This window comes from Encephalitozoon hellem, chromosome VI, assembly GCF_000277815.2.
Source record: "Encephalitozoon hellem ATCC 50504 chromosome VI, complete sequence".
NCBI classification, from domain to species: domain Eukaryota; kingdom Fungi; phylum Microsporidia; family Unikaryonidae; genus Encephalitozoon; species Encephalitozoon hellem.
This window is the reverse complement of record NC_018473.1, coordinates 1-26,609: the sequence shown is the minus strand read 5'-3', so window position 1 is coordinate 26,609 and position 26,609 is coordinate 1. Positions and strand designations below refer to the sequence as shown.

The window sequence follows — 26,609 nt, the reverse complement described above, 5'->3', positions numbered from 1 at the left end:
CAGAGGTGAAACGCTTATGTGAATAATGACTTTCGATTGGAAGAATTGAAACCTTAGAGTTTGAGATAAAAATATAAATATCTCCGAAAACGATCAGCTCAAAATGAAAGGTATTTCGAAGATTCTCTCTGCCTCGATTATGGTAATGAAGCTGGGGAATGTTTATTCTGCAGTTCCGCTTTGCAGTAATACTTATGATCCCTCGCAACAGCAGCCATCATATGTGCTGATTCCCAGTACTCCTGAGGCTATAACAAACTGTGCATACAGCCCAAAGAATGCATATGTCCCTTCTTCTCCTACTACATCGTCTTCAACCCCAGGGACAAACAACGATAACGAAACATCTCCTACTACAGAGGATGTAGGAACATGCAAGATTTCCGTTGTAAAGCATTGCGACACACCAGGTGCATCATCAACACCTTGCGAGCCTGAACAAACCATCCCAGCACAGCCTGTTACAATGGCTACAGTTACACCAGCAATCATTGCTTCTGTTCAAACACCATCCGTTGTGTCTGTTATTCCTGTAACACAGAAGGTTATTCAGCCTGCAACAATGATTGTGCCACCTTCTTCGATTATTCCGGGGTATTATCCTAATGGAACGCCTGCAGCACCTGGACAGCAAGGGCAAATTCTTTCAGGTAGCGTTCTTGCACCTGGCGCCAGCTCATGCCAGTTGGTTCCTGGGAATACTCCAGGCCAAATGCTTCCTGGAATGACGCCGGGTGTTTCTCCATGCTTGCCAACACAGGGCGGGGATGGAAGCAACCAGACCATTCCGGGCATTGTTTATCCATGCCAGCCAGGACAGGGCGGAAGTGGAAGTAACCAGACCATTCCAGGTGTTATCTCCCCATGCCAGCCAGGACAGGGCGGAAGTGGAAGCAACCAGACCATTCCGGGTATTGTTTATCCATGCCAGCCAGGGCAGAATGGAGATGGAAGTAACCAGACCATTCCAGGTGTTATCTCCCCATGCCAGCCAGGACAGGGCGGAAATGGGAATGGCACTACTGGCCAGCCTGGGCAGTGCGTCTCTGTTCCTCAAACTCCAAACCCTATTGCAATGCCTCCAATTTCAGGTATCAGTGGAAACGGGTATCCTACTTCTACTACATACACTCAAAGCCTTGGGCAGCTGGGTCCTTGCATTGACGTACAAAAGCCAACATCTTCATGTGAATCACAGACGAATGAAAAGTCTACTATGCAGTATGCCATGGAGGCTTGTGCCGCACCAACCCCAACAGTTGTCATAGGTAACAGCGAGTATCTTGTCGGGCCGGGGATGTACAGTTCACTTACCTCTCCATGCAACTCCTGCTGTCAATGTTAGGCTAAAATAAAATGAGTTAATCTTCCTACTCTTAAAGTTTTAGGATGCAGTAAAGCAGTTTCTTCTTAAATATATTATGTAACTTTAGACATTTAACCAGCCAATCAATAGGCTTTTAAAAGATATTACAATATTCTGCAAGTGCTCTCAAGATTAGTAACATTGTCATTGTCGACATCGAATTTTCTATACCTTTACTTATTAAGACAACAATCGAAGACATATCATAAAAATGCTGGAGATGAATGTCTTTAGCATATGTGGGTTGTCCATTATAGTGTTCCGTAATTCAGGGTTGATATAACCTGGCAATGGGGCTTCAATTCTCAAGTAGTAATGCGTTTTGCTAATAAAAATAATCTTTCGAAATCTCTATGCTTTTACAGCAATGCCTGAAGGAGTTCAGATACCTTCAGAAATACATAGTGGTACGCGATACCTTTAGCCATGTTGAGTTGAAAAATAAGGCCTAGACGTAAGATTCGGCAGATGAAGGGTGGTAAATACAATTTGAATTGAATTATGTAGAAATACATCGGGGAAAGAGCTCTCTGAACAGTCCAGATGGGGCGCTCGACAATACTCTGAGGCAAGGCCTGATGGTGGATGGAATAATGCTTTTTGAGTCATGAAGCTTTGTTACATTGTAGTGTTTTGGATCGCTTGATTTGATTTGTATTCCGTAGAGTCAAGTCGAAACCAGTACCCCGGAGATTTCTAACGGCGAGGAAAAGTTGGAAGTAATTCGTGAATTTTGAAACATGCACAGCAAAATAAAATATAAAAGAGATCTTTTGAACATCATTAAAGATGTTGTTACTTTTCACCGTAGTTACTCTTGTTAGCGCTGCACAGGTGGCACCTGTAACTCCGCAGGCAGCTGTACCTACACAATTCCTTCCTGGTGCCCAGCAAAAGATTGGCGGTGTGGACAACAGATGTGCCAACAAGCAAGTAGAAGGTGTTCAAATATTTCAAGGAAACATGGCCGATTGCCTGAAAAGAAACTCCGAGGCTGCAAATGCAATGGTTCAAAGAGCCAAGCAAAAGGCTTTAGAAATCTACAATAAGGAGATTAGCAAGGGCCCCACACCAAAGGATAGCGGCCAGTGCATAGAAAGAGCTGTACAAGGTACTGACAGGTGTATTCTTGCAAAAATAATCGACAAGGCTGTGAACATGCTTAAGTACAGAATCTCAAAGGTAGGAAATGCTACAGCACTCTTCAGAGGAAACAAGCTAATTTCTCTAATTCTTAATGTTGATTATGGACTTAAGCCATTCTTTACTGTTGTAAAGAAGAAAACAAAGAGAGTGTTCCCCCAAGGGGATGAGCTGAACTTCAATGGAATTGGTCAGCTTATAGGAGTAAAAGGCACATTCCCTCAAGACAATAATGATGAATGCAAGCCGTGTGACTCTCCAAAGAAGACTGTTGAGACTGTTGCTGAGGAATGTAATCTTGGGTGCCAGCTTAAGGGGACGCCTGGGTTGATAAGCAGAGCCATACAAAAGAAGGAGGTCAAGGAAAGCTCAAAGGACGGAGAAAAAAGCTCAACCCAGAACGGCGAAGGCACCACCGATGATGAAGATGGACAGCAATCTCCGGACGGTAATGGACCAGAGTAATTTTTAAATTAAATCTCCCTGGATTGAATCTTATCGTTTTTATGAAGACCTTGAATAATATTTCGCTGAAAGATTACATAAATGCTTTATATTCTAGATCATTCGATAGAATAATCGATTCTTATTTCCTTTCCTTTGATGGTTTGCCCAGTCAATCTATTCTTGGCAGTTATTGCATCATCGACAGTGTCGAATTGGATGAAGCCGTATCCTTTGGACAATCCATTATATTTATCATAGACTATTACAACCTTATAGTTAGTTATTTCATCTATCCTCTCTTTGAGGAAGCCCTTAACATCATCTTCGGTTATATAGGCACCCAGTCCAAATATCCCAATCGCCCTTGAGGGAGAGCCGTTCCTCTTTGCTTTTAATCCATGCTTTTCGTTTCTATAAGCATGGCTTGACCTCTCATATTCTCCCCCTTCTCTTACTGGCTGTTCTGTCCCATAACCCCTTCCTCTCTCTCTCGCCTCGTATCTGCTACCGGAATATGGCCCGTGTGGAGTCCAAACTCTCGGAGGTGGTGCATAGGGAGAATGCATTGTGTGATTCCCACCTTCTCTATATCTAATTGAATTTCCTTGGTATTGGCTTATTTTCCTTCTCCTCGCTCTATCAAACTCGTTATAATGATTACGCCAGTCAGGATAGGAAGGCCTTCCCCCATGTGGCCTACTTCCATCAGGATAATCTCCTTTCCATTTCGATCTAATATCGCGCTTTCCCTCCTTCTCCTCTCTTTCCATATTCTAGGGTTTGTTTGCTCAGGGTTTATTTTCTTCTCAAACACAAATCACGCATCTTCCCGAATATCGTAACGCTACCCATCACAGTTTCATGACAGACTTAGATGAACTAATCCAATTGATGGAAAGAGCCAATGAGCTAACGAAAGATCACTGGAGAGATCCAGCTTCTGTATTCCCTACAGATATAAGGTATTTGAGGCCAATGCTGCGTTGTATCGACAGTTTAAAGTCTAAAAACAGCCTGACAACGGTATGGTGGCTAGAGGTGTTACTTCAGAATCCATTTCCATTGGAAGTTGATGAGGAGTGCTTAAGTAAAGTAACAAGATTTCTTTTGGAGATGGCAAGGGCAACAAAAACCAGGAGATCAGCATTAAGATGTCTTGGGATGCTTTCACAAAGGGCAAATGCAGCATATTACTCTACGGAAGAGCCTCGCTTCTATATACACAGCATCGAAGTCCCCGAACTCATATACTACGAATTCCTTGCAAAATTATCAAGCTTTGGAAGAAAAGTGGAGATAGTGCCAATTGAAAGTGGTGACTCAGTAGTAATTAAGAAATTGAAGATGAAAATCATGTCGAACAACCCAACCGATACTGTCTTGAAGCATTTTTTTGAAATGATAAACGAAAGAGATTCAAGGCTAGGATGGACATTGTGCAAGTCTTTTCTCAAAGTCTCTAAGTATGCAGAGACGGATTCGGTTATTTCTGCCCTTAAGGAAAGATGCAATGTGATATTTGCGAATGAAAGTACTTGGATAAATGCAATGACAATTCTTGGAATGATGTCTCTCCAGGGGTGGAACATAGGAGACGTATCTGAAATTGTTTCAAAGGGGATCGGCTACACGAATGAATTGGTCAGTAACTCTGAGATGGTTCGTGAGTCTGCTTTGTTTCTCCTATGGGCATTGACCAGAAAGAGCAATGCACTAAGAAAAGATATTCTTTCTCTAGTGGCAGGGAGGGCTCTATTTGATCCCTCACTTTCTTGCAGGAGGGGTGCATCTGCTATTGTTCTAGAGCATATTGGAAGGTTTCCAGAAGCAGGGAAAGAAGAAATAATCTCACTGATAAACTTTCACTCAGTTAAAAGACTAAAGAATTGTTCAGATGCGGTAAAGAGAGTTCTGGAAATACTGAGGTGTGAAGATGTGTTCGAGGAAATACTTCTTGGGAATCTGTTCCACTGCAATTTGGAAACCAAGAGGCAGAGTGGTTATTGCATTTCCAGATATTTCAAAGGTGACGGGGTTGTGGCAAGGATTGGCTCTACCAATCTGAAGACGCCTTCAGACTTTGTAAGCATGTTCATTGTTGTCCAAGAGTTTATTAGGAAGAACAGAAGGCACGAGGTAGAAAAAATCGTGGAAATGGTTGTAAAGATGAAGGTGAATTCTTTTTTTTGTAGGTACAAGGACTTTGATGTCTTTGTAGAAAACTATCTGGAAGTCATCGAAAGCCTTGGAAGTATAGAAGATAGAAATGCCGTCTGTGAGAACTTGTATATGTTTCTTACGAAGAATGTTCTTCCCTTAGAGGTGTCAAGGGTATCCTGGAGATTCATTAGCCAGGATGAGGGATTCGCAAACAAAGTTGCTAAATCGATTAGGAGAGGGTCGGAGGGATTTATTCTTGCAAATGCAAAGAACGAGAGACATAAAGAAAGATTAGAAAGAGAATATCTAAAGTTGCTGGAGAACGGGGATATTGATGCAAAGGCGCATGCCATGAAAGCCGTCCAACTTTCTGGAGACATAAAAAAGTACAAGGATCATGTCATTGGTGGACTAGAAAACTACTATGCCGACTCCCGAGGAGACGTGAGCTTTAAGTTGAGAAGAGAGAGCTTGATGGCCTCCTTTCTAATGGAGGATCAATCTATTTCTTCAAAATATTTCATAAGATACCTTGTAGACAAGTCGAAGATACTGAGAGATGAATGCATCATCCTATGCAGGAACAGCGGTATCTTTCCCGGAGGATTTGAGTACATTTATAAGAAAGGATACTCTGTGGATCCTGAAAAGTTTCTGCCGGTGATTGGGTTTCTCGATACCTTCTATGCTGAATTCAGAAGATTAGAAAAGGAATCGGAGCTTGGAAATGATAAGATACTGTTTATGGCGTCTCTTGAGGCATCAAAGTGCCTTGACGTGGAGCATCAAGAAGAGCTTTTGTGCGGCGTGCTTGGAACGATCGGATCATGCGATGCATCCTTGTGGTCGTTTATTGTAGAAGTAGTGTTCAAGGTCAGGGACAGATTCAAGAAATTTATTACAACGATGTTTGATCAAGGCTTCAAGAACTACGAAAGGATAATGCATCCTGCTATCGAGTTAGTGTGCGAAATAATCAAGCTGGAGATAGGGCAAGATGACCTGATAGTGTTTGGAAAAAGCCCATCGGTTTTGAGCAGGCTGTCCCTTACACTCCAAGAGAATTCTGTCCCAGCAGGCATAAGCCAGTCCATAAAAAGCGCTTTGGAAAGAGTCTCTCAGTTCTCAGACTCGTACCAAGCAAGGCAGGAAAAAATAGAGATATAGCTGATCTTGCAATCTAGAACAAATCCTTTTAATTCTAAAGACCTATAGCATTCCTCTAAGCTGAGGCTTTGCCTTTCCCTTGGTAGTTATTCCCTCCACCGCATTGCCTACGCATCTTGCACCTCCGCATTTGGAGCATTTCAAGAAGTAAAGCCTCTTATCTCTTACAATATCAGTGTCCTCAACACTTTCGCATATTTTACATACAACAAAGTGCTCGATATACCTCCTAAGAACTTCCTGGACTTCCGATCTTATAAACATCCCTTTGAGAAGAAGCTTACCGTCCTTGTTTACGGACCCCGTCGTCATCAACTCACTGCATAGAAAGCTTACAAGATGATCTACAGGCCTGTTCAAAACACCAGACACCTCGGCAATATTGATAGATGTCTTTCGTGCCTCTCTCTTTACATCCAAAGGAAGCTTGATTCTTGTAGACTCCCCTAACTCCTTTCCTTTTTTCAGGACCATCATTGCACAACGGAGCAAAGTATCATACTCCAGCTCACTTGGAATATCACCAACATGGGGTGTAGGCCCTGTATGGTTCTGCCCAGTCCTTGCAATTCCTAGCCTGGATTGTCTTTTTTTGGCGAATTCCTTCAAATTAACGCCCAGTTCTTCAAGATCACTACTACTTGAGTCGGATGGCATGCCCCTGGAGGTCCGAAATCGAATAAAATATTTTCTTTGTGCCTCACTCAAATACAAAGTTCTCGACATCCTTTTCACTTAAAAGGCTATTTCCAGCACCTGTACACTCCTGTGCCATCTCTCTAAAGAATCTTCTTGCAATCGAAAGGGCCATGTCAACACTTAGGTTGCAATTCCCTCCATCAATACAATTTTGTATCCACTTGGGAAGCTTACTTTTCTTATCATTCCTCTCAAATCTCTCGTCTGCAAGTATCATGAGTCCGTAGTCGTTTTTGTTTCTCAGCACTCGTCCCAAGCACTGGGCTGCATGTCTCATCGCATCAAACGTTAGAAAATCATATTCTTTTATCCCATACTCTTCTCTTAGGAAATCCAACCTTTTTTTCAACCTAACGCTTTCCGTGTACTGGAAAGGAACTCCTAACATTACAACACATCTCCCATACCCATCCTCGAAGTCAACACCCTCTGACACCTTCCCTCTGGCAACGCTGAAAAGCATCCCGCCTCTTCCATTGTCGCATGCTCTTTTGTAGTTTGATAGGGCTATTTCCGTCTCTCTACCGTCTGGAGTCTCAACAAAAACTAGCTTGTTCTTGCTTATTTCATTGATTATGTTGGTTTCTGCCCAGAGGCTTACTATTTCCTCCATGTACATGTATGAAGGAAAGAAGCACACAATTCCATCTGGAACAACCTTTGAGAGCTCCACCATAAGATGCCCGTAGTTTCGAACAACAGAGGGATCAGACCTAAGGGAAAACGAAGTGGTAAGCACATCCCCATTGGATGTGTCTGTGGCTTCCACATCGTCAGAAAGGGCTCTTAACGTCATCTGGTCGTTCCCTTTGGTTATTATGAGAGGAGAAATCGAGTTTCTGTCAAGAGTCGCACCAATCTCCACTGTTCTCGAGGAAACAAAATTGAGGATCTTTGGATACATGTCAATGGGACTCATGGTCCCACTTGTTATTATCACGTTCCTGAACCTTCCAAATACAGAAGACATTGCTATCGAAGAGTCCAGGCATGCCAGGCGAAGAGTCGGATTGAACACAGTGGATGCCTGCGAGTCGAAGGGCTCAAATATTACCACAAATCCTTTTGAGTACATGGAAACCATTGTAGAGAAGTCTGCCACGGTTTTCAAATGCCCCATGTCCTCATCATCAACACCTAAGGACTGTGATAGCATCCCCAGTCTCTGCGAACAAAACCTTAACGCCTTTTTTTCTACAAACGATAGCTCTTTGATGCTCTTGCAGAAGGATTCTGTAGATTCTGTGGTCAGATGTGTTGTTTTCAGCTTGGTTTTGAAGAATTCAGTTATTCTTTTCAGTGCAGATATAAAGTGAAACGAGTTCCTAAGGTTTCCAGGAATGAACTCATAGTTTCCCTCTCCTGTTGCATAAAAATAAGGAATGGAGTCTGCCACAGGCTCTCCGACTTTCTCCTTCATTTTCTCATACAGCATGCTTTCTTCCCCGGCAGGCCCTCTCTGCTTTAGAAGGCATTCTAGGTTCTTAATTGCCCTGGTTGCACCCTCGAGGATGTTTCGTTTGATCTCTATCGACAACACTTCTATGCAGTGGCTGTCTATGTTGTGAGCTTCGTCAAATATCACAACACTGTCAGGCCCAAGTTCCTTAGAAACTATTGCATAGATCCTTGGGTCTATGAGGTAGTTGTATGGATAGATTATACAATCACAAACTGGGATGGATCTTCGCACAAGGTAATACGGGCAGATTCCCTTCTTTTCCCCCATTTCTTTGAGCTGAGAAAAGTCATAAACGGCAACAGGTACCTCATTGAAGCTGTTGAGATTTTCGTAAAAGTCGCACTTTGACTCCACCAGCCTGTTTATAAGCCTTCTACATGCAACATCCACATTGAAACTTTTGGATGCAGCCTCGTTGATGCATAGGTTTTTTCTTCCTGTAAGTCCCAACCCAAGAAACTCAATGGGACGATGCTTTTTTATGTATTCAACGACCCTGTCCAGTTCTTTTAATGCCTTTTCAACTTCTTGAACAGTTCGCGAGCAATAGACTATCTTGAAATGTGCATTCTTGGCTTTCATGTATAACTGATAGCTTATCGTCATACTGAGAAGAGCCACAGTCTTCCCCGTTCCAGAAGGCATTTCTATCAGGCAGTGGCCCTTGTTGTCAAGGCTTCGCTTGATTTCCCTCATGTACTTCAATTGCTCCGGATACACGGAGTCATAGGGGAAGTACACTAGAACTTCGTCTATTTGGATCTTCATGGGGTCTGCAGGAAAGGTGGCTACTTGTTAAAAGCCAAGGTTTATCTGTAAAAATATATTTTATACACTTTATTCGATAGAAAGGAGATAAGTAATTCATACCGCCTTGTCAGACAAAACAAGGCCAAGAACCAGCCCAAGAATGCCTATTCCTGCAGGAATCACCTCTAGGAATACCAGCTTGTAAAAAAGTGTTGGGTCTTTGGCATCCATCATTGTAATGGCTGCACAAATAATCCCGCTTGCAAGGGATGAACAGTATGAGCAAGCACCTGCTATGAACCCAGCAGAAAACAGTATGAACTGCCCTCCATACGACTTAACGTTTTCTATTTTTGCCAAAAGTAGATTCGACATAACAAGGCAAAAAAAGAAGTTTGCCTCACAGATAACAATTCCCAGAAGGGCTCTAGTCCCCACACGTGGAGTCTTTATGGAGGCTCCTATCATGTATCTTCCTATTGCCTGATATCCTTTCGAGGTGCCGAAAGAGGAAAGAGCTATGCACATCACAATTCCAAATGAAGGCAGGAATGGTGCATTTCCTTTCAGAACAGTATAGTTCAAGTAGTGAAGGGGGATGTAGCCCAACACCAGAAAAAATATTATCTTCCACATCCTGGGGCTTGGATGATTGATTTGTTTTTCAAAGTGCTGGTACAAACAGGAAACAGCGAAAAGGCATATGGAATAGTTGCAAATGAGATAAACAAAAGAAGATTTGGATTCGACAACCGGTCCATGAGTTACGAGGAGGCACGAAGGACGTTTCTTAGAGTTGTCGATGTTGTGGAAGAGGTTGAAAGGCTAAGGATGATTTTTAAGGGATAGTGTTCCTCTGTTTGGCCGTCCTTGAGTTTGAAAGAGCCTTTCCGAATAAATTAGGAGATGCTGGTTATATTCAAAGGAAAAAATAGCCCTGAGAAATGCTTGCCTCGTCGCTATTCAAAAATGCCCTTACGCCTGACGAGCAGCAGGTAATACCCGAGTCAGTGCTCAATAGGCTTAGTGAGGAAATGGCTTTGTACGAAGAGATGACTGGAAACAAGGTGAGGGAGCTGGAGAAGAAGACAGAGCTTTGCGAGGAGATTATAGATGATTTGAATAAAAAGCTAGTCAAACAGTCTATGGAGATGGCGGAGATAAAAAGCTCATCCTCGCTCATGGAAAGGTATAACGAAATGTACTCTCAGGAGATAAGGTCGTTGAAGGAGGAAATTGCCTACTATAAAACAAAGGCCGATGGAAATAGTGGAAAAGTAAAGGCTTTCGAGGAGGACGACGGATCTCAAAAGATGGACGAAATAGCCAAAGAAAAGGAAGAGCTTGCAAGGAAGACCGAAACCCTGAAGAGGAGGTGTATGGAATTGGAGAAGAGCAATAAGAAGCTTGTAGAAAAAGTTTTAGATCAGAAAAACCAGATGTCATATTTACTAAAGAAGGCTTCCAGTTCTGATGGGGGCAGAGACAGTTTAGAACTTGTGAAGCTAGTTCAAAAGCTCTCAAAAAAAAATGAGGAGCTCGAGAAGGCGCTAGGGCAGGGAAACCACTCCTTTTCACCTCTAAAGTCGAATGCTGAGGAGAGTACAAGGGCTGAAGAGTATGAGAGGATGAGGGAAGAGCTTCACGAGATAAAAAGGAATGGATATGTGCTAGAGCTTGAGTATAACAAGGTATTTAGAGAGAGGAGTGAACTATATAATCAGCTTATTAGGATCAACGAGGAAAAGAAAGTGATGCAGAGGCATGTCGATGAGATGAAGGAGGAAATTATATGTCTGAAGATTGATTTAAGCAACACAAAAATGAAGAATAAGATATTGGGAGATGCTTCCCAAAAGCTTAATGAAATGAACAACGAAATAATTCGCAGCAACTTCGTAATAAAAGACAGTAGAAATAAGATAAGAGAGCTAAAGGCACAGCTTGTAGAGAGCGAGGAAAGATACAATAGATATATTCTGGAAAATAGAACCAATGTTATGGCCATTGTTGGACGGGAGATTGAAGGGATTAAAAAAAAACTCGACACGGACTTCAAACAAATCTATGACATAGAAGATAGTTTTAAGAGGGCCCTGGAGGAGCAGGTAAGGCTCAAAGACTTATTTCATAGATATGAGCAAGAATGCATGGATCTTAGAAATAAGAATGAGGGTCTTGCTAGCGATTTAGGTGTCATGACGAGGAAAATAGAATGGTATGGAAAGAAGGCTGGGGCTCAAAAGAACGCTTTAGAAGGGCTAGGAAAGGATGTAAGCCATGTATACAGGTTCGTTGGGCAAATTGGGGAAGAGCTTATGGGGCTTGCCGATATATCTGGGAAGCTTATGATGTTTGAAAAAGAAAGAACATCTTTTGTCGAGGGAATGTATGAAGAGCTAAGTGTTGCAGGAAAGCTCCTTGAGGAAAGAGATCGGGTACTGCGTTCACTAATGGAGAATCATAGCGAGGAACCGATTGCATTTCTGGAGAAGGAGAGGGATATTCTAAGGCAAGAGAACATATTTCTTCGAAATAAAATAGAAGGGCTGGGAGACTCCTCTGATCTTCTAGAGAGAATAAGCAGCTTGGAGGAGGAAAATGAGCATATGAGGGGGCAGCTCTCGTCACTAAAGGAGACCTATGCTTCTGAAAAAGAGATTGCATCTGAGCAGGTGCTTGCATTAAACGAGAGAGATTATAGGTGCCGCTTGCTCCAGTCTGACATAGATAAAGTACTTCAGGACAATATTTCGCTAAAGAATGAGCTACAGGCAGCAAGAAAGGAGATATCTAATAATTATGCAGTAATCGATAAGTACAAAATTGTTATTGAAAAGCTCAAGAAGATCAAAGATGCATATTTGGAACTTAAGAGCGAATGTCTGAGAAAGAAGGATCAAGAGAAAGATGAAAAAAAAGATGGAGATGGTATGGAAAGTGCACCTGAAGCCTGTAGTACATCTTTCAAGAACCCTGCAGACGAAGACGCTTCCAGAGCAACAAATAGAAGCGGAGAATTAGAAAAAAAGGAAGACCATGCTGCTACAAAGGATGTGGAGGCAAAAGAGGGCTCTAACCTCATCTTGGAGAACAAAGCAGAGCATAACCCTGTTCCAATTGAAGATGTGAACAGAAATCATCCAGGGAGAAGCAAAAGAACTGGAAGGCCTGGAGAAGAACTTAGACAAGGGCATCAACAAAAAAGAACATACGGAGATAGAAAAAGAGGATGGTCGACCTATGAAGTCAAAAGAAATAAGGATAGGAGGAATTAAAGGAAGTTCTGAATAATAAGTGTACATAGAAGAAGTGTAAGTTGTTTCATTAAACTTATTTAATGCCTTGAGGTGTCTTTAGAGAAATATAGATGCAATCTTCCCAAGCCCTAGGAAAATGCAAAACAATGCTACAAAGGGCGAAAGTCTCTCTCCAACGACAGAGAGCTTGTAGAGGACCGAGTAGAGTCCTTTTTTGTTCTTCGACACAAGCGAAGGGAAATGCTGTTTCAAATATGTTGCAGTACACACGGCGAGCACAAGAGCCCTGAATAGGGAATCTATACTAAAGAGTGCCGACATATTCAGGGGCTGCTTTTGCTGACTGAAAATATTCCTTTGGCTTGGCTGGAGTGACTTTTTTGACAGATTGCTGTCTTTTTCTTATTTCCACAACAGCCTTTTGTGATCCGTACATTCTCATAAACTCAAGAATAGCATCGCATCCTTTTCTATTCACTATGAGAGGAAGGTGTTCTTCAATGTGCTTGGTAAAGCTTCTCTTCGACCTTCCATCATCTGCACCTTCGTAATATCCCTGGAGAAGTTCAATTCCTCCCTTTGATCTGATCCATCTGCTGCTAAAGCTTTTCCTAAAGGCTGTATTTATTCCATAATTTCTCTCATTTGGAAGCTTCATCAGCTCGCAGAGCATCGGTGCATACTTTTGCTTGAAATTTCCTTCAACACCACCAAACGTACAGGATATAATGTCATCTCCACTTTCCAAGTAAAACTCCTTCATTATTTTATCGATATTGGAGTATGACCTTGCTTTTAGCAGAGAATGCGTGAGCTTCATGACTATGTTGGAATTTTTGTCAAACTCTGATAGATCTATTACATCAAAGAAGTAATCTGCTTTTTGGTAATGGCACAAAATAAACTCTCCAATGAAATAGTTTCCACACTTTTCCTTGCACAACTCCATCACCCTATCTTTTAGGTTCTCAAAAATATATTCTCTTGCTTTCTTCCCTGATATTCCCACTATTTTTTCAAAGAAGTAAGACATCGATGGGTCGCAGACTCTTTCCCACGTGAAATGGTGCTTCACCACCTCAAGGACAATGGTTTTACTTCTATAACAATATAGATATGATAACAGTGTGATAAAACTGTCTTCCTTTGAAAGCTTAGGGATAAGCTCCATGATTATTTCCTTGTACTTTTCTATATGCCCAGGTTTTACAGAGTTGAAAGACTGGATCCTGCCGTCGATAATTCTTTTTCCGCTTACAAGCTGGAAGAGCTTTCTAATTATATGCGTGGCATTCGTATCAGAAAACTTAGTTTCCAATATGTTTTCGACCGGCTTCACCAGCAGATCGATGTCAACATCCTGTCTCTGGATATAAACCATGTCAAAAATGGCATCATATATCACTTCAATAACCCTAGACCCAAGCTTCTTGCTCATAAGACGCTCGACGTCTAATTTTTCGAAAAGATCCAATATCTGCTTGGAGTTGCTCTTTCTTATAAGGATTTCCATCTGGTGTGTAGTTTCTGCGTCCAGCACCAGCTCCTTTTCATTTCCTTCTATTTCATTATAGACGTTATCTAGTACCTCTGGGTCGTCCACAATTCCAAAATCTATATTCTTTACATACTCCTTCAAGCTATTCATTTCCTGGGGCAAGGCTTAGCAGCTTTGGAAAACAAATCTTACTGTGGCCCTGAATGAAGCTTGAAATCGGAGATGTTGACGAAGTAATGGAGCAGATCACCCGATTAGCTCCCCCATCACAGAAGGAAGACCACAAGTTTCTCAATTTATTGAGAAAGGCCATAGAGAAGAATACTGTTGTAGTTCCTGGGCCGAGTCTTGAGAAGCTCGCAGAGAAGACCGAGCAAAGAGACTTCAAGATGCTGTCTCTTGCACTGCTAAGAAGGGATTTGCCTGTGAAAGCACGCAAGGAGTTTGACGAACATATTAAGGGTGTGAAGGAAAGGATAGAAGGACTAAAGGTAGATGAGTCTTTAAAGGAAGAAGATATTGTGCACGGGAAGCGAGTTGAGAAATACAACAATATGATGGATGAAATCGCTCAGATCGAGGAGTCTGTGCCAAGCATCCAAGATAAAATAAAAAAGGCACATGGCCTAGTTGAGGAGGTATTTAGTAAGTCTTCAGGAAGACGCCTGAGGCCACTTGAGTATGCGGAGAACTTTTTCAAGCTTATATAATTAATAAACAAAAGCTGTATGAGTTTTCCCTTTGTTTTATAAATTTACATAGTGCACTCCTTGGCAGAATGAACATACTGATAGAAACTTCAAGTATAAGGCCTGAGGATATTGAGAAGATAGAATATGACAGAGCCTCGAGTATAGTAACAATGAAGTCTGATGGAAAGGAATATAAATACAAGGTTGAGGAGAGCGTTGAAACTTACATTCTCATCTATGAGCAGCCAACATTTGTAAGTAGGCTGGGAAGAGAAATTAGAGAATAGATCCAGGCCTTTCTCTTAGGTATTATAAGGGAGCCAAAACGAAGCGGTTCGGCTGTCTACCCTCATGAGTCGTACATTTAACAATAAAAAGAAGATGGAAGGAAGGCAGAGAAAGCTTGAAGCAGAGATGGAGAAAAAAAGAAGAGAAGAAGAAGAGAAGGAAAAGGAGCTGGAAAAGTACTGGTCGATCGGCGCAAAAGCTCCCGGGAGAAAAGAGAGAGAAGAGGAGAAGAGAGTTAACAAAGAGAAGAGAAAGAAAGAGCTTAGAGAGTTGTATGAAAAGGAAATGGAAGGTTTATAATAATTAAATTTGTGTTTAACTTCCTCAAATTGTTTCAAAGGAATATTTAGGCATCATATTATCAAACAGGTCAGTAGCATAATCATAGACGTTGTTGTTTTGCTTGCACGTCATATTCTCTATGGCAAGGCCAAGAAGCTCTTCAACTAAATTCACATGAGTTTTCAAAAGAGCCTTGTTGTAGTTATCCGCTGCCGAGTCAAGGTTATTCAACAGATGATCTATAAATCCAGCAGTAGCATAGTATCTCCAATCTGCTTGGCACGATGAAAGGTGCTTCTGTGCTTCTGCAACCTTTCCCAAAAATAGATTACAGTAGACTCTTAATAAGCCCAGCAAACTGTTTTTCTGTGCTGCTAGGTAACTTAGAGCCTCTGGATAGTATTCGTAGTATATGAGAAGCGATATGTATCTTTCTTGGACCTGCACAGATGGATTTATTCCAAGAGCGTGCTTATAAAAGAACGAGGCCCTTTCAAAGTTGTTCATCCGATGGTATTCTTTTGCCAGGTAAAAAGCAGGCTTGTAAGACCCTATCATTGTCTTATAAGCTATGTTCAAGCATGTTATGCTGCTCTCACATTCTTTCATCCCAGAATATGCCATCCCAAGATATAGCCACCCCCTCCCATACTCGTTGTTTATCTGGACGGCTTTGTAGAAGCACCTTCTAGCCTCAGAATAATTAGAGGACATCAGGAAAAATAGCCCAAGAGCAACAAAAGAGAACTCAGAGTTCGGATATAGCCTCACCATCGAGGCACCCAGGTTAAATAACAGCATGTCTTTTCCACTTTTATAATACTGCCTAGCCAATTTGACTCCATACCACGGCGAATAGAAGGGTAGAAAGTAAAAGTCTGACTCAAAGCATGGATAGAATATCTCCATGTAAACATCTTGCATGTGTTTATCCTTACATTCGTCTATAAGCAAAAGAAGCTCTTTCTTGTTTATCAAGCAGTCGTTTTTCATTCTTAGTAGTGCCTCCAAATTGTTGTTGTCAGATCTATATGCTTCTAAAAGGATTTCCTTCTTTTTCACATCTTCTTTTGTCAGCCCCTCAAAAAGTAGCCTGACGCTTCTCTTGGATATCTCTGCAGGAGGATACCTCTCTAGTTCCTCATCACACCCGCTGCTTGCAAGAAGCCCTTTGCTTTTCTTTCCTGTTAGGGATTTGCATCTATAGTATATAACTCTAGCTTCATGAATCTTCATCACAGAGCTGTTCAGCTCTATCGTCTCAATACATCTTTCATAGCATGACAGCTTGTACATAGACTTAAGCAGCAGCATAATTGTTGCATTGGTTTTTTTTTCTCTATAAACATGTTCTGACAATGCTAAAGCCGAACAGTCCATCTCTTCCATTAAGTAGGCGCTGATAAGTGAACAGAGCCTTTCCATTGTCAAAGGGTCCTGGAATCAACAACAAATTTGAATCATTGGTTAAGGTCTCCTAGCTATGGTCATTTATTAGAAAATTTTTCCTTGAAGACGCTTGGCGGCAGTTCAAGCCTTATATTGTTCCACGAGTCCTGGATTGCTACGACCTCGTCCTTCATTGCCTTGCAACCATAGATGACAGCCCCCAATGGATATTTTTCTTCCTTCATTTCATTATTAAGCATTTGAATGGCATTAAAGTTTGTAAAAATAATCTTGTCCCTGAACAACGAAATAGATGTGACCAACGCGTAAGTTTCAAAGAACTTCACTTTTTCAGCACTGTGTCCGTTGCCAAAAGAGACCTTGTACACAAGATACTTTTTCTTAGGCTCGAAAGACTTGATCATGGTAAAGACAATAAAGTGTGTCTCGTTATACTCACAAACATCAATAACTTCGCCCTCTATATCCATCGTTGATGAAATACTTATGTCGCTTGTTGAGTATATAATTTTTGAATATCCCAGGATTAGTAAATCCCCTACCATATATATTGCCTCTCTGTAATCATCAAAAGTTATCTTTCTGGGCTCATTACCAGTAAGGAGATCAATAAGAAGAATCTCGTGCTTACAGTTTTGTAATACAAGTAAGTCCTTTTTTGCAATTAATCTATTAGCCTTGTCAAAGCCGTTTTTAACCTGGATCCCTTCAGGAGAGTTAAGGTCTATAACTCTGGTTTCTGCAGAGTTAGAGTATGCCACATAACTAAAGTCATCGGGTGCAGAAGAGCAAAGGGCGTTTCCCTCTGTGCATATCTTGACTTTGTATCTGTAGTCTTGCTTTTTGTACCCAATATTTCCTGCTGAGGACCTGGAAAGCCTAAAGGTTGCTTCTTTACCATCCTGCATAGAATTCTCCACCACTTCACAGTTTTCCTCATTGCTACCTTTGGACATATCGTCGACATCAAGGTCAAATGAATAAAAATCGACAGACAATCTGTTGTTGATATAAAACATTCTGCTAGTCTTTGACGTCCCAAGCTCAACAGTTCGTTGGAAGATTTTGTTTTCAAAGTATCTATTCGATGCAGGCCATACAACGCTTAAAATAGTATCTTCTCCGGAGGTAAGTATTCTTCCATTGTCCACTTCAATGTTTCTAACTTCAGCGTAGTGTGTGTCAACCTGATAGGACTTTATAAACTTCCTTCCATTTTTTGAAAATGCAATTATTCTGGAATCTGCACCAGATAGATGGAGCTTTTCGTTTAAATATGCACACACATTGAGCGGGCTGCTTCTTACTCTAGTCGTCTGTAGAATAACTCCTATGTCCGTGTCAAAGTACGAAAAACTCCCATCGTCGCATACAGAAACGTATGTACTTCCCGTGATGTGGCATATCATATTTATCTTTCCAGAAGAAAGCTGGAGTTCGGATGTCATCTTTCCAGATTTTATGACCTTTATCTTTCCATCAGAGTCTCCAATAACTAACGATTGATCGGGCGAAAGAAGGAGAGATGTAATCGTGGAGTATCCTCTGTATAAGAGATCTGCATCCATATTTTTTCTCTCATATACGTTGCATCCAACGGAGTAATAAAACGAATTTTGCTTGTAATCAAGCCCATATGAGTTTGCTGTAATATTCGAGGGAACACCGCCAGCATCGCTATGCACTATATCAAAAGTCTTTGTATTGAAAAATACAAGCTTTCCGCACTCTGTTCCACAGGCCACAACATGAAAATCAACAAAGTTACTGGAAACAACTTTGTATTCGAGTTCCGTAGTAAAGTATGGTGCAAGAGTGCAGGAGTCAATAAGCTCTAAGGTTCTGTTTTTTCTGAAAAGAACTATCGTACTGTTGTTCGAGGACATTGCAGTAACGGAAGATGGCTTCGTTTTGATATTCTTGAAAAGATTCAGTTTCATGGGAGAGGGATGAAAAAGTATTCTTATCAAATATTTTCTAAGTATAAAGCCTTTGCTTCGCCAGGGTCCTTTTCCCCCGAGAATGGACTGTGGGACGGTATGCCCGATCTGTTTCTCAGAATACACATCAACAGGGAACCACAGAATAATGTCTCTTCAGTGCGGCCATTTATTTGGAAGCCAGTGTATTCAAAAATGGATGGGAAAAAAAAGCAGGATGCAGTGTCCATTGTGCTCTATTAAAAGCACAAAAAGACAGATAAGGCCAGTGTATGCATCGAAGATAGTTGCTATAGATACAGAGAATGAACAGATGCTGCTGGAGAGGTGTCTGAAGGAAGAAAAGGAGAAGAACGAATACATTGAGATCTGTGCAGGGCTTAAAGCACAAGTAGAAGCATTAAAGGCAGAGTTGTCGCGCGTCATCGAAGAAAGGACGAGAGATGCTTTCATTATACACAAGCAAAAGAAGTTCAGCATCAATGTTGGGTTTAGTACAAATAACTCTATAATAGAGTACGACGAATCAAGCTGTACTATTGTTGTTACAAGAAAGAATGGGAAGGAGGTAGGAATACAAAAATTCGAGTCCTATGATTTCAGTAAGTCTGAGTTTGTTGTGTTGGGAGAAGGTCTATGCATGGGGAATATATCTCTAAGCCCTTTCAATCAAGGCTTAGGGCTGTTTCCTATTGGAAATGTACTTAACATTGTCAATGTATATAGTGGTAGTATAGTTGCAAAGTACACAGTTCATAATAAAATAGAAAGTACATGCTTTGACAAGGACGATAAGAATACAGTATATTGCGGGGACAATAGGGGGAGTGTGTATTTCATTAACATTTCATCCTGTGAGCCCTTTAAGGCTCTTAAGGTATCAAACATTTCTATACACTCCATATGTAAGAAGGGCTTGGAGGTTTTTGCCTCCACAATATATCAAACATACAAGATTGTCTTTTCAGGAAGCCATGCTCCTTACTATTTAGAGATGGAGCCTTATTCAATATGTACCAATATGTCGGAGTATAAGGATCATCTGCTGCTAACGTTTAGAGGTTTAGACTTCCGAGTAAAACATCTTATATGCGGGAAGAAAGAAGTTTATTTGAGCCTAGGAGTAAAGCAAGTAAAGAGACATAGAGATAGAATATACAGAGATTACATATACATTGTAGATGATGAAAGGAACTCCATCAGGATCATAGAGGTTCATTCTCTTGAAGCCGTATACACTTACACCTTCAAGGAAAAGATCTTGGACTTCTTTGTATGCAATACATTTTTATTTGTTCTAACAAGGTTCACCATTCATATATTTTCAAACAATACCTAGACAGATATGACAAAGCACACTAGGAACTTGAATAAAGTCACCAAAGCTAACCCTTTCATGGATAACATAAACAACATCAGGACATTATGTGCAGATATGGTGCAAAAGGCCCGTAGTGGGCACCCTGGAGCACCACTAGGACTAGCACCATTTGTCTACATTCTGTATACAGAGTTTATTAGCTTTGACCCTGATGATGAAAACTGGGTAGGTAGAGACGTATTTCTGCTGTCAAATGGCCATGCATGTGCCCTTCAGTACGTCGTGAACTATCTTATAGGCCGTCTAGACATGAAGGACCTAATGAACTTCAGGCAAATCAGCGGGAGAACACCTGGGCACCCTGAAAAGAAGCATCCAGGAACAGAGTCAAGCACAGGGCCTTTAGGCCAAGGTGTAGCAAACGCCGTCGGATATGCAATATCATTGAAGAAGCTTAACCATCTTGATCTTGGAAATCGTGTGTACTGTATATTTGGGGATGGATGCTATCAAGAAGGAATAAGCCAAGAGTCGTTCTCATTGGTTGCAAGTCTTAAACTAGATAATATAGTTTTCATATATGACTTTAACAAGACAACAATAGATGGTCCAACTTCTCTTTCTATGAATGAAGATGTGGTTCAAAGATTCCTGAGCCTAGGATTTGAGGTCGAGGTTGTCAATGGAGATGACTTGGGTGGAATAAGAAGGGCATTGGGTAAAAGGGTTGCAAAGCCAATAGTTATCATATTAGAAACGGTAATCGGACGAGGGAGTATTGTGGAGGGAAGCTGCAAAGCCCATGGATCCCCCTTAGGTGAGGAAGGCGTTCGTAAGCTTAAGGAAAGGTTCGGGATCCCTGCAGTGGATTTTTACGTTTCTTCTTCATTAGAAGAAAAGTTTAAAAATCTTAATGACGAGAAACGAAAGATAAGAGCAGAATGGAATAAGAAAGGAATTAGAGTTTTAACAATTAAAGAACATATGGATATGCAAAGAAGAATGGACTCTATTTATAAATCCACATACACGGCACAGAATACTCAAAAAGCTACGAGAAAACACTTTTCCGAAGCTTTAAAAGATCTTAGGGAGGCAAGCTATCTTATTGGAGGTGCTGCCGATTTACAATCATCCGTTTTAACAAAAATAGGTGAGGATGACTTCAACGCAGAAAATTATGATGGAAGATATATCAACTTTGGCATTAGAGAACACTGCATGTGTGGAACTATCAATGGAATTGCATCGCATGGGTATTTTCTTCCGTACACAGGAACATTCCTAAACTTCATTTCATATGGATTTCCATCTGTCAGGCTTGGATGCATGGACAACCTGAATCTCTTCTATGTATTAACACATGATTCAATAGGTCTTGGAGAAGACGGGCCTACACACCAGCCTATCGAGGTTTTATCCACCCTGAGAGCAACACCAAATCTTATTACAATGAGGCCATGCGATGGAACAGAGGTCAGAGCTTCATTGCACATTGCGTTAACTAGAGAAGGGTCAAAGGCCGTGATATTATCTAGGCAGAATGTTCCAGAAATCCCGCATTCTGACGTAGAGAAAGCCAAAAGAGGAGCATATTATCTTGTCGAAGTGGAAAATCCAGACCTTATATTACTTTCCACAGGATCAGAAGTCCAGTTGTGCTATGAAGTGGCCGATGCGTTACCAGATCTTAGGATTTCAATTGTTTCATTCTTTTCATGGGAGCTATTTGAGGAACAAGAAGAGGAATACAAGAAACATATACTCAAGAGTGTTCCAAGGATCAGCATTGAAGCCTTGAGTACATTTGGTTGGGCAAAATATTCTGATCTCCAGATCGGAGTGGATACCTTCGGGGTAAGCGGCCCATCTAAAGATGTCTACAACTATTTTGGACTGAACTGCAAGGAAATCTCTAAGAAAATAACAGACTTCATTAAATAGCCTCTGCGTTTTTAGAACATTTTGTTACCCACGAAACAATGAACTCAGCCAACCACAAAGATATTAAAGAAATAAGAAAAATACTTGGTAATTTGGAGGATGGAATAGATGTAATGAATTCGCTTGTGAAATTTAGAGACATAATGCTTGTCAATGAAAATAACGATCTGATTGTTCTCGTAATTCAGAAGGTTCACAACATTCTATACAGCTCATGCAATATTGAATACGTAGAGATCCTTTTGGATATTATTCGTAGTGAAGAAGCATTTGATGAATTGTTCAGAATAATTCTTAGCTTTGGTAATAACCCATACACTCTCAACATCGTATCTAAACTTAGGAAAGATAATGAACTAATAATATTTAAGTATCTCAAAGAGTTAAAAAACAACATCTCATTTAGTAGCCTTTCTAGAGAAATGGACAAAAGATATAGTGAAATTCTAGATACAATTAATTTCAATATTGGCAAAGAAGAGTTTTGATGATCATTAAAGTTTGATTTTGTACAGTGAAGGTCATATGAACGGTGTCCATGAGGTAGAAGAAAGTTGGAAGCGCCGCTTTAAGTTAGTCTCTTTAATTAAAGACAATTCTGCTGCTGGCATTTCATGTGCTTGTATTCTTCATGAATGCCAACGAGAGATGACTGGTTAGTATTTGTGTGTGGTGTGTTGTGTTTGTGATGATGTGTGTGAGTTTTTAGCATCAGGTTGATTCTGCCTGACGTGGATGCTATTCTCTGGGGCTAAGCCATGCATGTTTATGAAGCCTTTATGGGGGATTGACGGACGGCTCAGTGATAGTACGATGATTTGATTGGGAGCCTGGATGTAACTGTGGGAAACTGCAGGTAAGTTCTGGGGGTGGTAGTTTGTAGCTACTGCGTACCGAGTAAGTTGTAGGCCTATCAGCTGGTAGTTAGGGTAATGGCCTAACTAGGCGGAGACGGGAGACGGGGGATCAGGGTTTGATTCCGGAGAGGGAGCCTGAGAGATGGCTACTACGTCCAAGGATGGCAGCAGGCGCGAAACTTGCCTAATCCTTATTGGGGAGGCGGTTATGAGAAGTAAGATGTTTAGCAAGTATAAATTTGTTGTGATTTACTGGAGGGCAAGTCGGGTGCCAGCAGCCGCGGTAATACCTGCTCCAGTAGTGTCTATGGTGAATGCTGCAGTTAAAATGTCCGTAGTTGTTTGTATGTCTTTTGAGTGATGTTTATGGTTTTTAGTGGATGTAGTTTTATTGTAGCAGAGGACGAGGGGCACTGGATAGTTGGGCGAGGGGTGAAATACGAAGACCCTGACTGGACGAAGAGAAGCGAAGGCTGTGTTCTTGGACTTTTGTGGTGATGAAGGACGAAGGCTAGAGGATCGAAATCGATTAGATACCGTTTTAGTTCTAGCAGTAAACGATGCCGACTGGACGGGACTGTTTTAGTGTTGTCCGAGAGAAATCTTAAGTATGTGGGTTCTGGGGATAGTATGCTCGCAAGAGTGAAACTTGAAGAGATTGACGGAAGGACACCACAAGGAGTGGAGTGTGCGGCTTAATTTGACTCAACGCGGGGCAACTTACCGGTTCTGAAGTGAGTGTGAGAGTGTTTTTACATGATGCTTACGGCGGTGGTGCATGGCCGTTTTAAATGGATGGCGTGAGCTTTGGATTAAGTTACGTAAGATGTGAGACCCTTTTTGACTGTGCTCTATGGGGCAAGGGAGGAATGGAACAGAACAGGTCCGTTATGCCCTGAGATGAAGCGGGCGGCACGCGCACTACGATAGATGCCTATGTGGGCTACTGTGAGGGATGAAGCTGTGTAATGGGCTTCTGAACGTGGAATTCCTAGTAAGAATGATTGAACAAGTTATTTTGAATGTGTCCCTGTCCTTTGTACACACCGCCCGTCGCTATCTAAGATGACGCAGTGGACGAAGATTGAGAGGTCTGAGTCTTTCGTGTTAGATAAGATATAAGTCGTAACATGGCTGCTGTTGGAGAACCAGCAGCAGGATCAGTATGTTGATTTGATTATTTTGTGGGGATTTTTAGTTTTTTAGTTTTTCTTTCTCTATCCATGGGATTGATTGGCATTATCTGCGATGAAGGACGTGCTGGAGGACGATATGCCGTTTTTTTTAGCGGATGTCTGAATTAGGTGTTTGTGCGCCTGTGGACCCCTTTGACTTAAGCATATTACTAAAGGGAGGAGAAGAAACTAAATAGGATTATCTGAGTAGCGGCGAGTGAAAGGATATGAGCCTGTGTGGTAATCACGTGTGTGAGTTGTGAATTAGGATGACGATGCTGAGGACGGATTGGAATCTGTTTTCTTAGGGGGTGATAGGCCTGTAAGTGTTGTCTTTTTTTGTGATGAGTAGGGTTGTTTGGTAGTGCAGCCTGAATGTGGGTGGTATGTGCATCCAAGGCTAAATATGTGATGATGACCGATAGCGAATAAGTAGAGTGATTGAAGTGTGAAAAGATTAATGATGAGAAATGAAAATGGATTGAGTGAATGGGGGTTTTTTTCCCACCCGTCTTGAAACACGGACCAAGGAGAGGATGATTACATTGTTGAGCGAGAGCGATTGGATGTGATGATCCGACCCGAAAGATGGTGAACTATGTTTGTATTGATTGAAGGGATGCGAAAGTGTTCTGGAGGATCTAAGCCATTCTGACGTGCAACTCGATGGCATGATATGGACATAGGGGCGAAAGACCAAACGAACCATCTGGTAGCTGGTTCCCTCTGAAATGTCTCTCAGGACGGCGGCGACTGATTATTTATGTAAGATGTTGTAAAGCACTAATGACTTTTGTCGTTAAACTTTGAAGATGTCTTTTAATGATGTTGCTAGTGGGCATATTGTGGTAAGCATGATGTGCGAGGAGGGATGAACCTTTTTTGCGGCTAAGGAGTCTTATGCAAGGGAAGTGAATCTGGCGGTTTGATTTTGACAGTTGGACGGTGGCCATGGAGGTTGGCATCCGCTAAGAAACGTGTTGCAACGTACCTACCGAATTGGGCGCTGGAGAAAATGGAAGGGATTGAATTGCTATCTGATGCCGCTGTGGTTTTGCTGAGTAAGAGGGCGATATTATTCTGATGAAGGTCCTCGCGTGAGCGGGGGTGGAGGGGTGATATGAGCAGATCTTGGTAGTAGTAACAAGAAAATGATTTAGGATGTGGACGAGGGTTCCCTATTTTTAGGGGTGAATCGACTGTTTATACGGAGACGCATTGACGATTGTGTGTATGTATGCTTTGAGGCGACTTGATGATGACGGATGGGGGTAACCTTTACTCTAGGATAGCAGAACTAGGGTGATTTTTGTTGTGGATTGTTAAGAGACGAAGCAACTGATGTGGGGAGTGCCTGTTCCGATGAAAAAGAAGTGTATGTGTCGTACCTATACCGCATCTGGTGTCCACTGTTTGCCACGGAAGCGTTTTATTTAAAGGTTGTAAGGGAAGTCGGCAAAATGGATGTGTAACTTTGGGAGAAGGATTGGCTCTAGCGTGCTAGAACTGTTTATTGTGGGGAATCTGACTGTTTACTAAAAACATAGCTTTGCGAAAGGACGCAAAGTGAATTCTGCCCAGTGCACTTTTAGTTATGACTTTTTAAGTTTAAGCGAGTGTAAACGGCGGGAGTAACTATGACTCTCTTAAGGTAGCCAAATGCCTCGTCATGTAATTAGTGACGCGCATGAATGGAGCAACGAGATTCCCACTGTCCCTACGACTTGTATTGTGAACCTACAGCCAAGGGAACGGGCTTGGGCTGATCAGCGGGGAAAGAAGACCCTGTTGAGCTTGACTCTAGCATGTGAGAAGTGCTGGGGGTGGTTATGAAGAGAGGTGGGGAGTTTGTGCGAGACCACTATGACTGCGCCTCAGCGGTTTATTTATGGATGTGGGGAGTTTGGCTGGGGCGGCACGACTGCTAAAGATTAACGCAGACGTCCTAAGGCGGGCTCAGCGGGGAAGGAAACCACGCGTGGAGCACAAGGGCATAAGCCTGCTTGAGACTATTCCTATTGCGGGATTGTTTTGGGGGAAACCCTGGCCTAGAGATCCCATGTCCTATTAGTGTTTGGGACATGGGTGACAGAAAAGTTACCACAGGGATAACTGGCTTGTAGCAGCCGAGCGATCATAGCGACGCTGCTTTTTGATTCTTCGATGTCGGCTCTTCCTATCATCGTGAAGCAGAAATTGCGAAGTGTTGGATTGTTCACCCACCAACAGGGAACGTGAGCTGGGTTTAGACCGTCGTGAGACAGGTTAGTTTTACCCTACTGTGATTGACTGTGCAGTAAATCTTGATAGTACGAGAAGGAACTCTTGATTGCGACCTCTGGTGGAGCGGCGTGCCTGCTGGCTGTTGCGGAGCTACGTCGGGAGTATAATGGCTGAAGGCCTCTAAGCCTGAAGACTGACTGCGCTGTATTATGATTAGCGGAAGACGACCGTTGTGGATGCAAGCTGTACGAATGGAGGAGTATTCCGACATTTTGAGGCTGTGCATTTTGTGTTTTTGTGTGTGAGAGGGTGTGTTGTGTGTGATGCGTGGTGCTGTGTGGTGTTTTTTTTGTTTTGTGTGTGTTTGTTGTGTGTTTAGGTTATGGGTGAGTGATGATGTGTGTTGTGTGAGATAGTTGTTTGTGTTTATGCTGTTGTGTTTGTGTGTGATGATGTGCGTGATGTTAGTTTTAGTTTTTTTGTTGTGTGATTCTGGCTTTTTTTTTTATTTTGTGAATTGTGTAT

At 41.8% G+C, this 26,609-nt stretch overlaps 19 protein-coding genes and 2 non-coding genes across 21 annotated transcripts; 13 read left to right on the top strand and 8 right to left on the bottom strand.

Moving 5' to 3' along the window:
* Positions 1-103: 103 nt before the first annotated feature.
* EHEL_060170 (polar tube protein 1) lies at positions 104-1,345 on the top strand (the record flags this gene model as incomplete). Its single annotated transcript, XM_003887323.1, has 1 exon — positions 104-1,345. The coding sequence occupies one exon, from the start codon at positions 104-106 to the stop codon at positions 1,343-1,345; it is 1,242 nt and encodes a 413-aa protein (XP_003887372.1).
* An 810-nt stretch (positions 1,346-2,155) lies between these two features.
* EHEL_060160 (polar tube protein 2) lies at positions 2,156-2,974 on the top strand (the record flags this gene model as incomplete). Its single annotated transcript, XM_003887322.1, has 1 exon — positions 2,156-2,974. One exon carries the CDS (start codon positions 2,156-2,158, stop codon positions 2,972-2,974), a length of 819 nt encoding a protein of 272 aa, XP_003887371.1.
* A 98-nt stretch (positions 2,975-3,072) lies between these two features.
* Positions 3,073-3,726, bottom strand: EHEL_060150 (uncharacterized protein; the record flags this gene model as incomplete). Its single annotated transcript, XM_003887321.2, has 1 exon — positions 3,073-3,726. One exon carries the CDS (start codon positions 3,724-3,726, stop codon positions 3,073-3,075), a length of 654 nt encoding a protein of 217 aa, XP_003887370.2.
* Positions 3,727-3,817: 91 nt separating this feature from the next.
* Positions 3,818-6,283, top strand: EHEL_060140 (beta-tubulin folding cofactor D; the record flags this gene model as incomplete). Its single annotated transcript, XM_003887320.1, has 1 exon — positions 3,818-6,283. The coding sequence occupies one exon, from the start codon at positions 3,818-3,820 to the stop codon at positions 6,281-6,283; it is 2,466 nt and encodes an 821-aa protein (XP_003887369.1).
* Positions 6,284-6,325: 42 nt separating this feature from the next.
* EHEL_060130 (translation initiation factor 2 subunit beta) lies at positions 6,326-6,940 on the bottom strand (the record flags this gene model as incomplete). Its single annotated transcript, XM_003887319.1, has 1 exon — positions 6,326-6,940. The coding sequence occupies one exon, from the start codon at positions 6,938-6,940 to the stop codon at positions 6,326-6,328; it is 615 nt and encodes a 204-aa protein (XP_003887368.1).
* Positions 6,941-6,983: 43 nt separating this feature from the next.
* Positions 6,984-9,212, bottom strand: EHEL_060120 (Rad3-like DNA repair helicase; the record flags this gene model as incomplete). Its single annotated transcript, XM_003887318.1, has 1 exon — positions 6,984-9,212. One exon carries the CDS (start codon positions 9,210-9,212, stop codon positions 6,984-6,986), a length of 2,229 nt encoding a protein of 742 aa, XP_003887367.1.
* Positions 9,213-9,308: 96 nt separating this feature from the next.
* On the bottom strand, positions 9,309-9,830 carry EHEL_060110 (putative ATPase; the record flags this gene model as incomplete). Its single annotated transcript, XM_003887317.1, has 1 exon — positions 9,309-9,830. The coding sequence occupies one exon, from the start codon at positions 9,828-9,830 to the stop codon at positions 9,309-9,311; it is 522 nt and encodes a 173-aa protein (XP_003887366.1).
* Positions 9,831-9,842: 12 nt separating this feature from the next.
* On the top strand, positions 9,843-10,043 carry EHEL_060105 (uncharacterized protein; the record flags this gene model as incomplete). The annotated part of the gene is made up of 1 exon (XM_059743511.1): positions 9,843-10,043. One exon carries the CDS (start codon positions 9,843-9,845, stop codon positions 10,041-10,043), a length of 201 nt encoding a protein of 66 aa, XP_059599494.1.
* Positions 10,044-10,138: 95 nt separating this feature from the next.
* Positions 10,139-12,472, top strand: EHEL_060100 (uncharacterized protein; the record flags this gene model as incomplete). Its single annotated transcript, XM_003887316.1, has 1 exon — positions 10,139-12,472. One exon carries the CDS (start codon positions 10,139-10,141, stop codon positions 12,470-12,472), a length of 2,334 nt encoding a protein of 777 aa, XP_003887365.1.
* A 78-nt stretch (positions 12,473-12,550) lies between these two features.
* EHEL_060095 (DUF1242 domain-containing protein) lies at positions 12,551-12,775 on the bottom strand (the record flags this gene model as incomplete). The annotated part of the gene is made up of 1 exon (XM_059743510.1): positions 12,551-12,775. The coding sequence occupies one exon, from the start codon at positions 12,773-12,775 to the stop codon at positions 12,551-12,553; it is 225 nt and encodes a 74-aa protein (XP_059599493.1).
* On the bottom strand, positions 12,759-14,102 carry EHEL_060090 (uncharacterized protein; the record flags this gene model as incomplete). Its single annotated transcript, XM_003887315.1, has 1 exon — positions 12,759-14,102. The coding sequence occupies one exon, from the start codon at positions 14,100-14,102 to the stop codon at positions 12,759-12,761; it is 1,344 nt and encodes a 447-aa protein (XP_003887364.1).
* Positions 14,103-14,155: 53 nt separating this feature from the next.
* Positions 14,156-14,662, top strand: EHEL_060080 (uncharacterized protein; the record flags this gene model as incomplete). Its single annotated transcript, XM_003887314.1, has 1 exon — positions 14,156-14,662. One exon carries the CDS (start codon positions 14,156-14,158, stop codon positions 14,660-14,662), a length of 507 nt encoding a protein of 168 aa, XP_003887363.1.
* A 68-nt stretch (positions 14,663-14,730) lies between these two features.
* Positions 14,731-14,931, top strand: EHEL_060077 (uncharacterized protein; the record flags this gene model as incomplete). Its single annotated transcript, XM_059743509.1, has 1 exon — positions 14,731-14,931. One exon carries the CDS (start codon positions 14,731-14,733, stop codon positions 14,929-14,931), a length of 201 nt encoding a protein of 66 aa, XP_059599492.1.
* A 64-nt stretch (positions 14,932-14,995) lies between these two features.
* On the top strand, positions 14,996-15,232 carry EHEL_060075 (uncharacterized protein; the record flags this gene model as incomplete). Its single annotated transcript, XM_059743508.1, has 1 exon — positions 14,996-15,232. One exon carries the CDS (start codon positions 14,996-14,998, stop codon positions 15,230-15,232), a length of 237 nt encoding a protein of 78 aa, XP_059599491.1.
* A 24-nt stretch (positions 15,233-15,256) lies between these two features.
* Positions 15,257-16,639, bottom strand: EHEL_060070 (uncharacterized protein; the record flags this gene model as incomplete). The annotated part of the gene is made up of 1 exon (XM_003887313.1): positions 15,257-16,639. One exon carries the CDS (start codon positions 16,637-16,639, stop codon positions 15,257-15,259), a length of 1,383 nt encoding a protein of 460 aa, XP_003887362.1.
* Positions 16,640-16,701: 62 nt separating this feature from the next.
* Positions 16,702-18,564, bottom strand: EHEL_060060 (uncharacterized protein; the record flags this gene model as incomplete). The annotated part of the gene is made up of 1 exon (XM_003887312.1): positions 16,702-18,564. The coding sequence occupies one exon, from the start codon at positions 18,562-18,564 to the stop codon at positions 16,702-16,704; it is 1,863 nt and encodes a 620-aa protein (XP_003887361.1).
* An 82-nt stretch (positions 18,565-18,646) lies between these two features.
* Positions 18,647-19,903, top strand: EHEL_060050 (uncharacterized protein; the record flags this gene model as incomplete). Its single annotated transcript, XM_003887311.1, has 1 exon — positions 18,647-19,903. One exon carries the CDS (start codon positions 18,647-18,649, stop codon positions 19,901-19,903), a length of 1,257 nt encoding a protein of 418 aa, XP_003887360.1.
* Positions 19,904-19,960: 57 nt separating this feature from the next.
* On the top strand, positions 19,961-21,829 carry EHEL_060040 (transketolase; the record flags this gene model as incomplete). The annotated part of the gene is made up of 1 exon (XM_003887310.1): positions 19,961-21,829. One exon carries the CDS (start codon positions 19,961-19,963, stop codon positions 21,827-21,829), a length of 1,869 nt encoding a protein of 622 aa, XP_003887359.1.
* Positions 21,830-21,867: 38 nt separating this feature from the next.
* Positions 21,868-22,317, top strand: EHEL_060030 (uncharacterized protein; the record flags this gene model as incomplete). Its single annotated transcript, XM_003887309.1, has 1 exon — positions 21,868-22,317. The coding sequence occupies one exon, from the start codon at positions 21,868-21,870 to the stop codon at positions 22,315-22,317; it is 450 nt and encodes a 149-aa protein (XP_003887358.1).
* A 224-nt stretch (positions 22,318-22,541) lies between these two features.
* Positions 22,542-23,853, top strand: EHEL_060020. Its single transcript, XR_009467979.1, has one exon. It is a non-coding gene; the product is annotated as an 18S ribosomal RNA (ribosomal RNA).
* A 44-nt stretch (positions 23,854-23,897) lies between these two features.
* EHEL_060010 lies at positions 23,898-26,408 on the top strand. Its single transcript, XR_009467978.1, has one exon. It is a non-coding gene; the product is annotated as a 5.8S-23S ribosomal RNA (ribosomal RNA).
* Positions 26,409-26,609: the final 201 nt, after the last annotated feature.